The 14425-nt window shown below is 39.0% G+C and overlaps 2 protein-coding genes across 3 annotated transcripts; one reads left to right on the top strand and one right to left on the bottom strand.

Annotated features, from left to right (window-relative positions):
* The first annotated feature begins 4992 nt into the window (after positions 1-4992).
* On the top strand, positions 4993-10469 carry LOC113313360 (NF-X1-type zinc finger protein NFXL2-like). Of its 2 annotated transcripts, XM_026562122.1 has the most exons (14): positions 4993-6133; positions 6261-6374; positions 6471-6526; positions 6716-6782; positions 6869-6961; positions 7129-7214; positions 7313-7475; positions 7612-7785; positions 8043-8233; positions 8345-8426; positions 8643-8849; positions 9110-9199; positions 9407-9613; positions 10346-10469. In XM_026562122.1, exons 1-13 carry the CDS (start codon positions 5003-5005, stop codon positions 9563-9565), a joined length of 2613 nt encoding a protein of 870 aa, XP_026417907.1. In that variant the 5' UTR covers positions 4993-5002; the 3' UTR covers positions 9566-9613; positions 10346-10469. The 2 variants fall into 2 exon arrangements, with proteins under 2 accessions (XP_026417907.1, XP_026417906.1); XM_026562121.1 differs by lacking the exon at positions 10346-10469 and having other exon boundaries at positions 9407-9848.
* Positions 10470-11034: 565 nt separating this feature from the next.
* LOC113308470 (putative serine/threonine-protein kinase-like protein CCR3) lies at positions 11035-13823 on the bottom strand. Its single transcript, XM_026556937.1, has one exon. It carries the CDS (start codon positions 13677-13679, stop codon positions 11232-11234), a length of 2448 nt encoding a protein of 815 aa, XP_026412722.1. The 5' UTR covers positions 13680-13823; the 3' UTR covers positions 11035-11231.
* Between the last annotated feature and the right edge of the window lie 602 nt (positions 13824-14425).

Here is a 14425-nt window from a genome sequence, read left to right as displayed (position 1 = left end):
TCCAAAGGTACAAACTAATTCTTATCCCTCTGAATATTATACTCACATTAATCATGATCTGATACATCATAATAACTATATCTTGTCTATTCACAAAAATGGTATGGAACAAAATCTTCATGATAAAGTTAAAATTGCTTTTCATGATGAAAAACTCAAGGATTCTCTCTGTAACAAAAGCGTTGTCTTGCACAATGCTACGTGTTATCTCCAAGCGTTATTATTAAAGTGTTGTAAGATAAGGCATCAGGGTTGTTGTCACATGCCCATTTAATCACCTAAAATTTTCACGGGACATGACCGAGAATACTATGTGGTTCAGTGAATCAACTTAACCCACAAGTACTCATCCTTGCACACTTGCATTAAAGTATGCATCTGCCTCGCTCTTAAGGTTTTATGCAACAAAAGTCCTCATCTTCTTTCTCTCTAACTCTTTATTCCCCATAAGCATAAGAGGTTTTCCATGCATTACTTAAACAAACTCAATAAGATCAACAACTTAATGAACGCAAATATATACTGCAACAAACTCATTTTATTGCACTAAAGGAAGATTACAAAACTTGGCCATCACATGGACCAAAACATGCCATCATTCTCTCAATGATGCCTTATTCTCTCAAACATGGGACTACATCTCTACCAACTCTCTCCTATAGATTTACAATGTCTCTCACACTATATATACAGTAGTTACATAGCCAAAACCGGTGCACAACACTTGCACATGCATGGAACAACCATGTGTCCCATAAGGTAGTTCCATAACCGCCAATATTGCTTTTCAACTGCTAACTTTTGTGTTGTCCATCCAATTGATGTTGCACTTGTCCCAAACGGTTGTTGACACTCTAATAAGGTTATAAACTCATTTCATAATTCTTCCAACTTGTCTCGCACCTTTGGCACACTTGTGAATCCAATAACCAACTTATAACCGCCACCTGAGCCATATTGCACCAGTGTTGTGCATTTATGAACTTGGTCTTGATCCAGTGCACAGTCATATTGGCACTACATCCTTCTTTCTCTAAACCAACACATGGTCAATCATTGTGCTTCAATCATCAATGCCAACTCCTTAAGTTCATTATGGTTATTCATGTGTCATATGCTTCACTTAGTAAATTTGCTTGACAATAGCAATGCTACTCTTGCATTACTAGCTTGCTTGCACTGTTCAAACTTTGGCCATCCTTGACTAATGCATATGCCAAACTCTTGGCCTCTTCTACACTCTTGCATCATCCTTGAGTTTGGGCCAACTCAATTCCGCGGATATGCATCAATTCCAACATCGCATGTTGCATCTTACCACTTAGGCCTTGCCTTGCCTTTTACTCAATGAAGCTTCATTGTGTCAGCCAATAAGCTTCATTACTTGGCCAATCTCCTCATAGTGTAGCGCCACCTTTGCGCTTCACGAGCCCTGCAGGGTCATGCCATATTAGCACTTGACAGTCTATGCAGTAATGCGTAACCTTTGCGCATCATTGACTTGGCCGGATAAGCTGTAATGCGCAATCATTGTGTAACACTAGCCTGGACTGTAACAATTGTCCACTTCATCATATCACTCTAGATGGGTGCAAAGGTGAATCAATGTCTTGGGAATTTCTCTTCATTACAGGTAATTGTATTGTTCTTAATCTAGTGGTTGTTGGAAGTATTTGGAAGGAAGTTCTCTCATGATTTTTTCTTTCTCAAACAAATATATATATTTTTATTGATTTTTAAAAACATAACGAAAAGAATTACAAACTTTTGGTGGGCAGCCTAGCAACAAGCTGCGCTCCAACACCTTTTTGAATAACAATGCATAATCTATGAAATATAAAACTACCAAAACCACTACTAACGTCGTTGCTAACTAAACAATTCTTCAGAATCTTGAGAAAACATAAAGTATCATCCCCAAGTTTCCCTAAAGTAGAGAAAGCTAAAGCACCCAAACCATAGCCATGAGATACATACTTGTCCAAGTATTTAGTGCGTTTTCGCGAAACAACACTAGAAATAGCTTTTCCAGGAACAAAAGAACGAGTACCTTCACCTGTGAAAGTAGAAACCCCTGTAACATCCATGCAAACATCTTGACCATTTTCCCAGTTATGAACAAAGATATCATCAAGCCGTAAGTCTTTTCCATCATCCGACAGAAACCCAAGGGAAACTTCCTTACGCGCCGGTACACCAACCTTATAACAAATGTCAGCGATCACATCGCGTAAAAAGTCACGTCGAAACTTAGGTCCAACATCCTTAGCACAATGAAGCGCATGATCTCCAAAAATATCCATAGGGTTGTTGCAACTTGAGCACAAACTATTCTCAACAAACAATGGGATACCCAGGCGGTAGCAAAGAACAGCTCTTTTTCAGTCTCGGCCCGAGACATTGATTAAGCCCACTAATAGGTACAACTAATAAATAATCTTGTGCATATTTAACTCTGTTACACTACCACATAATGGAATCTCTTGCAGACATAGAAAATTGTTCGGGGATTTTCTTCTTAATTGCATCAAAGTAAGTAACTGCCAGGGAGTGCATGGAACGGGGGGTATCATCGACACAATAAGAAGAAAGTAGTCCACATACCTGAATGAAGTTCTGAAGAGCCAACTGATAAGCAGAACCTTTGTTTGCTGAGGATAAGTTACCAAGGATCACCTTTTGCACTGCAGCCGTCTGACTCTAAGAAGCAAGATAACAGTAGGTGCGGGTGTCTGCTATGGTATAGATGCCCACGCCACCATCTTTGATGGGCAAGGTATCCAATCTCTGTTGTAAAGGACCAAAAACCGAACCATCACCAGTAACAAGAAGTCTCAAGTACTTGAGCAAATGATCATCGAAAAGCTCAGTGGCTTGTTGAAGGGCTGCCAGATCGGTAGTTTGCAAAGCAAAATATAATCTAGAAATGCCAGTGCAATTGCAAAGAAGAATCATCTCACTTTGAGGGTCCTTGAGTTTTTTGATGGCAGACATAAGTTGAACAGTCTTGTTCACTATGTTTATCATCATATCACTAATAAATTTCGAATCCATACTCACAGGACCACCCAAAAGTTTAACACAATTAGACGGTCTACCAATATCATGAGGAAAAACACCATCAACAATACTTCTAGGATCCATAGAAGTCCAAAAGAATTCAGTTTTCTTTATATTGAGGTGTAAACCCCTACCTGGCCTTCAGTTTCTATTATGCGCAAGGCTTTGGACACCTCAAGTGTATCACCAACGATTGTACCATCATCAAGGTAGCGTGCAATCGAGTTTTAAACTGGAGGCAATAGTCTTCACTAGAGGGTGAAGAGTCAAAGCAAATAACAAGGGACCGAGAGGGTCACCCTGCTGGACTCCAAGAGCAGAAGACAAAATATATTGGTCATAGTAGATCTTAGCAGGTCGCATATAACAAAATTCAACCCAACGAGAAATACCTGGACAATGGAGAAGAACCTCTTTGATAAGATGAGATCTGCTCACCATATTGAACACATTAGAAAAGTCAATGAGTAGCATTGACATCATGTCCGAGTGACTTTTCATCTCAAGCAGGCCATTTACAGCATGTAAAATACTCTCACCCCCGGCAGGTACACCAACTCCGAATTGGTAATTTCCCAAATAAGAAGTCACATCCTTTCCGACAGAGAAAACAACCACTTTGGTGACCAATCTACGCCATATTGTGCCAACTGCAATGGGCCTAATGCCACCCCCAGTCTTGAGTAACGGTGTCAAGGGCGCACTAGCTATGAATTCACCCAACTCCGCAGGGCATTTTCCAGCCATCCAAAGATTGACAACCCCTATAATCGAAGCGAGTAAGTCATCTGCAACTGCAACCGCCGCCCCACTCATCGCATCAACTAAATGTTGCGCCCGCAAGCCATCTCGACCGCAAGAAGTACCTTTGGGAAAGCTCTTAATAGCCCCCAGAACTGCCCGACACTCCACCACAACTGGTCAATCTAAATCAGTAATGATTATTAATCTAAATCCCAAGGAGGAAGACGTTGATATATAAACATGTTCTTTTTAGATTTTTATATTCATGGGTCAATCATCTTTTTCTATATTTTTGATGATTGTTGTTGATTGATCAAACCAAACCCATCAAATACTGATTCTGATTTCGGGTACAATTGTTTGTAAATTGTGATATTATAGAGAGAAAAAGATATATACATAAATGAAAGATATTTTTATTAGAAGATAGATAAATACCAAAAATAACAAAGACTAAAATAATTTTGAAAGAATGCACTCCAATAAGGAGAGCCGGGAATGTTCACTCCGGCTGTGAGGGGATGCACACATTTGGACTCTCCATCTCATCCGTGCATGGTTCTTTAAGAGATGAGACCTATAAAGTGATTTATGCATGACTCTTTAAGACATGAGACCTATAAAGTGATTTATTAGTGTTATTGTGCCTCTTTTCGATATATATATACACACATAACATTTGACGGAGTACAACATTTGTAAGAGTACTAATTTTTTTTTGGGACTTGCCATTTTATTAATCAATTGGAATGATGAAGTAATTGTCCATTAAACGTATGAGTTCATGCCACTCTAATATTTTGCATAGTATTTTTCAGTGAAGTATGAGGAAGAATCTCCCAGATCCATAAGTCCAACTTATAGCTTGTTTGGATATCGAAACATAAATCAATTCCTGAAGTCAGAAACAGAAATATTTTTCTTCACGAATTTAAGGTTATATTCTGCTTCTCGGTATATTCTGCTTACCAAAAGTAAAGTGATGTCAAAAAGGTTAACGTTCGACAAATTTAAGCGAGGCATTCTTGTCTTCGGCTCTGTGTTCATGGGAGACGAGACAGGTTCAGCTGAGATAGAACCGACCGAGTCAGAATGGATATTCTTATCCCAATCACGTGACATCACGAGACTCAAATATCACATTCTTCAGAGCTATAAAAACTGAGAAAAGCTCTGAAAGCCCAAGCACTAAAAAGACATGGCGGCAACAGAAATTCAACACTATCCGGTGTCAGATTCAGATAACGATTCCGACAACGGGAAAGATGAACTCCGGCACACAGATCTCGAAGAAACAATCTTCAAATCATATCTTCAATTAAACACGGAAAATTCATCATCGTCACAACCAGATCTCTCGAAGATCAAATCATTTCTGAATTCATCTCGATCAGGTGCATTATCTTGTATGATCTGTCTAGAACGAATCCGGCTCACCGATCCAACCTGGTCATGTTACAAAGAATGTTACGCCGTGTTCCATCTCATCTGTATTCAGAGTTGGGCGCGTCAAGCTTCTGATCTCGCAGCTGCACGAGCCGCTTCTCGTCTCTCAACTGAGCATTTCCCATTAGCTGGGGCTAATGCAGCGAATTGGAATTGCCCTAAATGTAGAGTTGAGTATTCAAAAACCCTAATCCCTAGTAAATATTTATGTTACTGTGGTAAAACACAAGACCCTGATAGCGATCCATGGATATTACCACATTCTTGTGGTGAAGTGTGTGAAAGACCATTGAAATATGAATGTGGGCATTATTGTTTGTTGTTGTGTCACCCCGGACCGTGTCCGGCGTGTCCGAAACTAGTTAAAAATCGTTGCTTTTGTGGTAAAATTGAAGATGTTAAACGTTGTGGGTTTAAGGATTTTACATGTAATCGTGTTTGTGAAAAGAAATTAGATTGTGGGGTTCATAGGTGTAATGTGATTTGCCATCAAGGGTTATGTCCACCCTGTAAAGCTAAGGGGGTTTATAAATGTCAATGTGGGAAGTTTGAACAAGAGAGGGAGTGTTTTGAGAGGGAGTTTAAGTGTGAGAATGAATGTGGAAAGTTGCTTGGGTGTGGAAAACATGTTTGTGAACGAGGGTGTCATGAGGGTATGTGTGGTGGGTGTCCTTACCAAGGTAAGCGGTCGTGTCCTTGTGGGAAGAGGGTTTATGAAGGAATGCCTTGTGATACTGTGCTGCCAACGTGTGGGTCAACATGTGAAAAGATGTTGAGCTGTGGCATTCATCGATGCCCGGAGCGATGTCATAAGGGTTCGTGTAATGAGACTTGTAGAACTGTTATTATAAAGTCTTGCCGATGCGGAAGCTTGAGGAAACAGGTAAATAACTGGTTAGCGTCATCTTAAATCATACCCTGCTTTAATTTAGTTTGTATTTAGCCTCAAATGAAAGAATTCAAAACAAATCTGCATAGGTTGTTGTGTAATTTAACTGAATTCATTTTAGGTTCCTTGCCATCAAGCATTAGCCTGTGAAAGAAAGTGCAATCGAGGACGAGATTGTGGTCGGCATGCATGTAGGCGTCGTTGTTGTGATGGGGATTGTCCACCTTGTTCAGAGGTGTATGTCACTATCTTCCCACTTTGATTTTCTGGTTCTTGTTTTGTTTTGTTTTTCAGCTTACGGCGACTATATTAATATTTTATAAAACTGTAGATATGTGACAGAAAGCTCCGTTGTAACAACCACAAATGCCCTTCACCGTGTCACAGGTATGTTTTTGATGGTATTCAGCTCCACATATTCATCATTTGCTGGATACATGGGTTTGAATATTATTTTATACGAATATGGTGGGAACATACTAAGTGTGGCATTGTTGTGAAATCCAATTATCTTTACTTGTTGACCTTTTGTTAAGCTTTATTGTAGTATAACATGTTTTCCAATTTGTCTTGTAGAGGTGCTTGTGCTCCTTGTCCATTAATGGTGACTATATCATGTTCATGCGGTGAAACACGATTCGAGGTTAAACTTCGTTCATACTTGCCACTTCTAATCCCATATTATTTCCGTACCAACAAACTCCTGACCTTTCTTTTGTTTCATGTTAGGTTCCTTGTGGTACTGAAAGAGAGCAAAAGCCTCCTAAATGTCCCAAACGATGCAGCATATCCCCTCTGTGCAGGCATGCACCAAAACGCAAGGTACTGGAGTAGCCTTCTCAAAACTTGAATGCAAGATTGTAATGATTCTAATTACATCGTGATATGTTAACACCCACAGAGCCGAATAAAGATGTTACACTTATCACATCATAAATTTGTGTGACTCCTGCTTCCACTAATAATGTCCACCTGTTATTCTTCCACAGCCTCATAAATGCCATTATGGAGCTTGCCCCCCCTGTCGTCTAGTTTGTGAAGAGGAATATCCTTGCGGGCATAACTGTAAATTAAGGTAATTTGTTAAGGAATCTCGATTTCTTGAATTCCCGTGCTTGGCTTCTTATACCTAGTCTTCTTCCCTTAGAAATAGATTTTGTCTTTCACTTTCAGGTGCCATGGTCCTGAACCTCCTCCAAACCCTGAGTTCACATTAAAATCAAAGAAAAAGAAGTCAAATCGGAAACCTGAGTGCACACCTGGTACACCTTGCCCTCCTTGCCCGGAGCTTGTTTGGAGGTCCTGCCTAGGGCAACACATTGGAGCAGAGCAGATGGTTGGTTGTTGATCTTTCTGTTAGAGTTTTAATCTTCTGCTATTTGTATTCACTTCCTGATATAAAAATGCTCGTACTTGTACTTTTCACAGTATTGTATCATCTGTTACAAGGGTGTGTGGTGTTTCCTTTGCAGATGGTCTGCTCAAAAGTAAAAGCATTTTCATGTCAAAACTTGTGTGGCAACCTTCTTGGCTGTACTAACCACTATTGTACAAAACCTTGCCATGCTTTAAAGAGCCAAACCTCGATAGCAGATCGAAGTGTAAGAACAGAGCCTTGTGAAGAATGTCACCTCCCTTGCGAGAAGGTATTTTCCACTTTTATTCCTCTTTAGGTTATCCATTCCATGATACTTTCACCCATGAGCTTCATTTCATTATTAGATGTTTTATCTTTCTTTTGGAATACTGGCGATTTTTATTATCTCTCCCCTATTTCTCATTTTGTGCCCTTCAAACAACTTCAAATTTCGTGCAATAATTAAGATAATATTACCTCAGTGGCTCAGTGCCACGACTACATTCTGCATCAAAACGTTGTCTTATTATCTTGATGTTTTATTAGGAGAGAAAGCTTGCTTGCCCACATCCTTGCCCTATACCATGTCATCCTGGAGATTGTTCTCCATGCAAAACACTTATCAAAAGGTCATGCCATTGTGGCGCCATGGTTCATGTTTTTGAATGCACACGCTACAATAGCTTGCCTGAAAATGAACAACTGACTATTCGTTCATGTGCTGGACATTGTCACAGGTAACTTCTAGACTTTTGTCATATATCCTTGTTAGTGAATTTCTGGGGTCTTATACATTTATTTATTTTTAGTAGTGAAGTTTATATTGTCCGTTATTTTCTGGTGAACAGAAAGTTACTCAACTGCTCACATCTATGCCCTGAGAAATGTCATCCTGGGCAATGCCCATCACCTGAAAAATGCAGTAAAAAGGTAATGTGATCCCAATTGCTTCTTGTTTGTGATTTTAAATTTTTTACATTAAATTGTAACACATTTTGTGAGAAAGTTCTTGTAAATATTACCTTCACAGTAGATTTGCTTAAGTATCCTGTAATGTTATTTGATGATAACTCGTTAAAAACCATAATAGCATTTGGACTTTGTTGACAGTTCCCATTCTAATTTTATCTATATCTGTAACTGAAGGTTAACGTCCGTTGTCGCTGTCAAAATCTCAAAAAGGAGTGGCTGTGTCAAGATGTTCAAGCTGCCTATATCTCCACTGGCTGCGACCCCAAAGATATATCTAAAAGTCAGTTTGGGATTGGATTACTTCCTTGTAATTCTGAATGTGCAAGTAAAGTAAAGGCTGTGGAGTCAGCCTTGCAGTTGCGTAAACCTAAAGTTCCTGAGGTAAATTCTTTTTTATTCACAGCAAATCCTGCTTGTTGTTCGTTCAATTTCTTTTCTTGCTCCAATTTACGCCATTGCACCCAAAGGAGGCTTTGACCTAGATTTCCTTGCTGTGTGTGGATAATACCTATCAAATGTTGCATTCCCTTGAAGCTGTGAATTTAATGTATCAAACACACATGCATACATCATACATGTTCACTGGGTAGTATTGTAGCCAAGTAAAGCCGAACTAAACCTTTTAACTTTCTCTCGAACAGAGCAAAGTCACAGACGCTGAACCGAAAGTGCCAAAGCGTAGGAAGAGACGTGATCAAGTACAGGAAGCTACACAAGTTTCAAGACTGCAGGTTTGTGTTACTCATCTTTATTCCAACATAACTTTGTTTCTTATCTACCATCTCGTATACCGACTACATGTCAAACTAGGATGAGGTCCCAGCCACACGTTGGATGAGATGGTAGATAAAAGTGGTAGACGACAACATGTTCAGTTATGTCTTGTAGCCTACAGTGCTTTCTGGCAGCTTATAAGTGTTTTTCTTTTCTTTGTGCAGAAAATTATAGCGACAGTGCAGTGGTTTTTCATTTGTATTTTAATATTGGTAGCTGTGGTAGCAGCTGCATATTATGGTTACAAGGGTCTCCTCTGGCTCTCTGATTGGATGAACGAGGTTGAAGAAAGAAGACCGCGTAAAAGATTTCCAAATATCTGATAACTTCAGAATTACAATGTCCTCAAAATAAGATTAAGTCTGCCAGAGGTTAGTTTCAAAGCTTCCCATGGACTTCAATCTCACATCCTAATTATTTATTTTTGTTCCTTCTCGATAACTTATTTTGGTTGTTTCTTACATGTATTTTGTACCCAAAGAGCTGTATACAATTTCCTTGGACATGACAATCTTGTAGTAAACTAGGTCATCTGTAATTCATACTGATGTCCATTAAGAAACCAATAAATCAATATTCAATATTTGTTCTTTTTCAGTTTGATCATTGATGCGTGCATGTTACTTGTAGGTGAGGTTTGTAATCATAAAACTTTAGAAAAATAATAAATGGACTTAGCTAGTTTTGGTATTGTATTTACTACAGTTTCTTTCTAAAGCGACAATGAAAGTTGAGGATGAATATTATGAACCTCAAGTGACCAAGTCTTGCAATTATGTCTCACATTGTTATTTTGGTAAAAGACTTAGCTGGCTATGTCCAGTTCTTTGTCTTGTTAGATTCCTACTTTTGTAACTATATCAATGAGATGAATACTTAGATAAACAGGTTCACTTTGTCTACACAGTGAAGAAAAAAGTAAAGATTAGTACCGTTGTTGTCGGATTGTTCCCACACTTTCGTACTTTTATGGTTCAGGTTGCAAAAACAAGAACACTTAGAATTTTTCTGGTTACTTTATTGCTTGTCATTAGACATTAGTCCTCAGGGCATTGACTCTGGATTGTCGAAATTCAATGGTTATAATTTTCTCTGTTTTGCAGGATTTGCTTCCCCTAGTTGCTGCCTGCAGAATAATCAACCTTGTACAACAGATTGCATTATCTTTAATAAAAACTTCAACTACTAATACACGGTTTAGCAATTTATTAATTTTATAAGCTGTCACAAGAGAGGAGTAGAGACCATGTATGTTGTTTATAGCTGCAGGGCAGACTCCAGTGGTTGGCATCATGGTCCCCTATAGTGGACCCATGTCCACCACCGTCAATCAATTCGAGCCATCTGGGCAAGTAGTCTTTATCATGCTGATTCCATGTTCTTCTTTTGATAAAACAGATATTTTAGTGGTCAAAAATTTCAGAAAAGGATTAAAGATCATGCAATCATTTATAATGCATTCAAGAATCAAGAAGTGGTAGTTAGTTTACCAACTCTGGCCCCATAAATCTTAACTTTTGTTTCTTGGTTTTGAATTCTTCGGCTAAATGAGCACCTTTCGATTTTGAATTAAAAAATGAAGAAAAAATCCAGAACTTCCAGGAAATGAGATTCTGAACATGTAGATGTATTTCACACCGAATAGGTGAGAGAGCATGTTGGGGTTTTTTAGTTTCACTTACTACATTGGAATCCAATGAGACAATGACAAAGAGAGCTTGAGCAAGAACATAAACAAAAAAAAAGTTCAAGAATCAAAACCAAACAAGAATTCTATTTTGTTTTTTGTCAACCAATAAACCAATTCCCCTGTTACTGATCCATGTGCCACAATTAGCCAACAATGCATCATGTGTTAGTATAAGACCTCAAACAACCCTCAGATCCCTCACCCTTTACACTGATTATAAAACTGAAAAAGTATAATAAAACTTAACAAAAAATTGAATCCGAAATTTTTTAAGAATTTCCTGTCTTTTGTTTTTATGACTACTCTGATGCTAATGAAGCACTAGAGATGCTTCCATGACTGCCCTCACATAGCGATAATGCCCTCTCAAGATTAGCAACAATGTCATTCATGCTTGGTCTCTCTTTTCCTTCCAAGTTCACGCAATGTACGGCCGTATAAGCCACCAGCTCGACCGCTTCCGCCATGTTCACGTCTGGCAGTCCTACGCGCACATCCAAAATTCTCTCAAGCTCTCCAGCCATAATCTTAGGCACTGCATAATCCACGACACTCATTGGCCCTTCACCATCTAAAACGTCGTCTCTGAATATAGCTTTCTTTCCTGTTAACAACTCCAGCATTACTACTCCGAGACCATAAACATCACTCTTTGCAGTTAAAACGTTTAATCCGTAGTACTCGGGATCCATATACCCAACTGTTCCAGCAGCTTTTGCTGACATGTATTCGCCTTCTGATTCTGGACCAAGTAGAGATAACCCGAAGTCTGAAACTCTACCTACCCAGTTCGAGTCTAACAAGATGTTAGACGATTTAATATCTCTGTGAATTATAGGCGGAACTGCGTAGTTATGCAGATATTCAATCCCTCTTGCTGCATCTAATGAAACTTTAATCCTCATTTTCCATGTATTCAAAAGACTACTAGTTTTTTCGACATTGTCTTTCGAATGTATATGATCATAGAGTGCACCATTTTTCATGTACTCGTATACCAGAAGCCGTTCCTCATTTTCTTCGCAGAAACCTACAAGACTAACCAAATGCTTATGGTGCAGCCGCGACAGGGATTCTAGTTCCGAGTCGAATGCACTTTCCTTCTCTTGAAATTTCTTTGTTTTTGTACCGGTTTCCCCTCTTTTAATCGCGACTTCACGCCCGTCTCGAAGTTTACCTTTGTAAACTGTCCCAAAACTTCCAGACCCAATTTTGTTCTCTGCAGAAAAACCATTAGTTGCAGCACCAAGCTCTGCAAGAGAAAACTGTTCAGCTCTGTCAGCATGTTTTGAGGAAGGGCCACTCCTTGTACGCCTCATTGCTCGAAAACTATTATGACGCTTCGATGATATCGAAAATGTTGGACTGAAATGACCACTGCCTCTGTTAGAATTAGCTCTGTTGATAGTGGGTTGAACTGAATTATGAATCTTTTTCCGATTACAACAACAAACTCCCGTCCACAAGCAATAAATCAGAGTCAAAACACCGCACACGATTCCAACCGATCCAACAATTGCAAAAGCTAATAACACCTTGTTTTTGACTATGGAATTCGATGCTGGCGGCGGTGGCGGTATAAACGGCGGAGGCGCAGACGGGTTGTTGTCTACAACTCGATAGTAATCACATTGCCTACATATATTACCAGAGCTAGAACAAAGATTGTCAGAGTCAGGATAGATACCACATTGTCCACATGGAGTTAAAGTGCACGAACCTGGTACAATCTTCGGCAATGGAAGATCCATCAAACTAGTACTATTAGACGAAATCCACCCCGGCCCCCAACAAATCATCGATAAATTCCTCGTCGTTAAACCGCAAGTGAAATCCAGTCCTGCAACAATGGATTCAAATGACACCCCTTGAATCCGATCACTTGAATACATTCCATTTCCACCCCAACAAATTACAGAACCGTTCAATCTTCTAATAACACAAGTATGATTCAACCCCAATCCTAACCCCGAATACTCAAACGGCTCTTCTTGTTTTCTCCAAGGGAAATTCAGTTGCCCATTATCATTATTTCCTTTACAAATCAAAACACCATTAGAATCCACCCCACAAACATGTGAAGAACCTGCCATTAAACTCACCATTGAAACACTCCGAAATTCCTTTTCAATTTCATTAGCTTTCACACCATCAATCCCCCAGCACTTGACTCTGTTAGAAGTAATCAAAACTCCACAAGAAAACCCATTACCAGAAGTAATTAACGAAAAATTTCCATTATCAGGAGATAAATATCTCAACTTTGGAACCCCATTTTGTCTCCACCAGCAACGAACAACACCAGTAGTATTTTCAATCCCACAGACATGATTCTCACCTACTGCTATATCTTTTAAAGTGACATTAACACTGTAATAGATTCTTTTAGGTCTCGGAGATGAAGATGATGAGTTTACAGAAGCAGTCCAACAAAGGAAACTAAAACCCCCAGATCTTAATCCACAGAAAAAATCTTTACCACCAGAGATTGAATCATAAGATATGTTAGGTTGTATTGAAATTGTTGTATTAGAAGACCCTTTGTTATTAGGAGTATAACATTCGATTCTCTGGTTTGTTTTTCCTGCTAATATCCCACAGACTGTATTAGACCCATATGTTATAGCTATGGTTGATGCCGAACCAAGTCCATCTACCATCAAAACCACCTCTTCTGCTACAAAAACAACAATCAACACCAAAATCTGCTTGAGAAAATAAGATGGGTTTTGATGGAGAAGCATCATGATGATGTGGGTTTTGATTTCGTTGTGGGTTTTTTCTTCATTGGAGGAGAAAACAGAGGAGGAACAGAGGAGTTAGAAAAAAGAGAAGAGTAATAAATGGGAAGAGGTGTAACGCTGTTTCCCCGTAGTAATAGGGATTTTTATTAAGTTTTTGAAAACTGAAATGAAACTTCTAAAAATTGCTTTTTCGAATTTGGAAATTAAATTAATTTTTGAGAGAGAAGGGTTACAATTCAAAGAGGAGAAAGTCGGGTTTTGTTGAGTAATTTTTTATTTTTTTTCGGTCCTAAATGACAGGGGCAGCAGCAGTTGTGGACTTGGTAGCAGTACAGTAGAAGCTGTTGCTGTTTGTGAAAGTCAGCAGCAGCAGAAGCAGTTCTGTTTATATTCTTCTGCAAAGACCATCCTTCCTTGTACTACTCATGAGTCATGATTTCTTGGGTTGACCCTTTTTTTTTTATCCTTAAAACACACAATTTTTTATTTTATTTTATTTTATGAAAAAGCAAATGACAACTTGAGCACAACTGTACTCTCCCTATCCGTCGCATATCTCCTGTTTATGTGGATGGCAGTGGCAGAGATTTTATGGCACTTCAGAACTGAATACCACGGAATCACAGATTGTAAGCCAAAAAAATAATCATGAGTCCATGACTCATGAGACGACACGGCACGGCAAATGGGGTATAGGGGGTGCAGTTGGGGGAAAAGTCCATCTCATTTGGTTTGCGAAACAAAAGTCC

This window comes from Papaver somniferum, chromosome 9 (genome assembly GCF_003573695.1).
Source record: "Papaver somniferum cultivar HN1 chromosome 9, ASM357369v1, whole genome shotgun sequence".
NCBI classification, from domain to species: Eukaryota; Viridiplantae; Streptophyta; class Magnoliopsida; order Ranunculales; family Papaveraceae; genus Papaver; species Papaver somniferum.
Note: the sequence above shows the minus strand (reverse complement) of the source record. Positions and strands in the feature narration are given on the sequence as shown.

What these genes read in the sequence shown, in the direction of transcription:
- LOC113313360 (XM_026562122.1), top strand. Translation starts at nt 5,003, where the DNA reads ATGGCGGCAACAGAAATTCAACACTATCCGGTGTCAGATTCAGATAAC. An exon ending in GGCATGCACCAAAACGCAAG is followed by an intron (nt 6,962 to 7,128) that starts GTACTGGAGTAG and finishes ATTCTTCCACAG; the next exon opens with CCTCATAAATGCCATTATGG. An exon ending in CTGAAAAATGCAGTAAAAAG is followed by an intron (nt 8,427 to 8,642) that starts GTAATGTGATCC and finishes CTGTAACTGAAG; the next exon opens with GTTAACGTCCGTTGTCGCTG.
- LOC113308470 (XM_026556937.1), bottom strand. Translation starts at nt 13,679, where the DNA reads ATGATGCTTCTCCATCAAAACCCATCTTATTTTCTCAAGCAGATTTTG.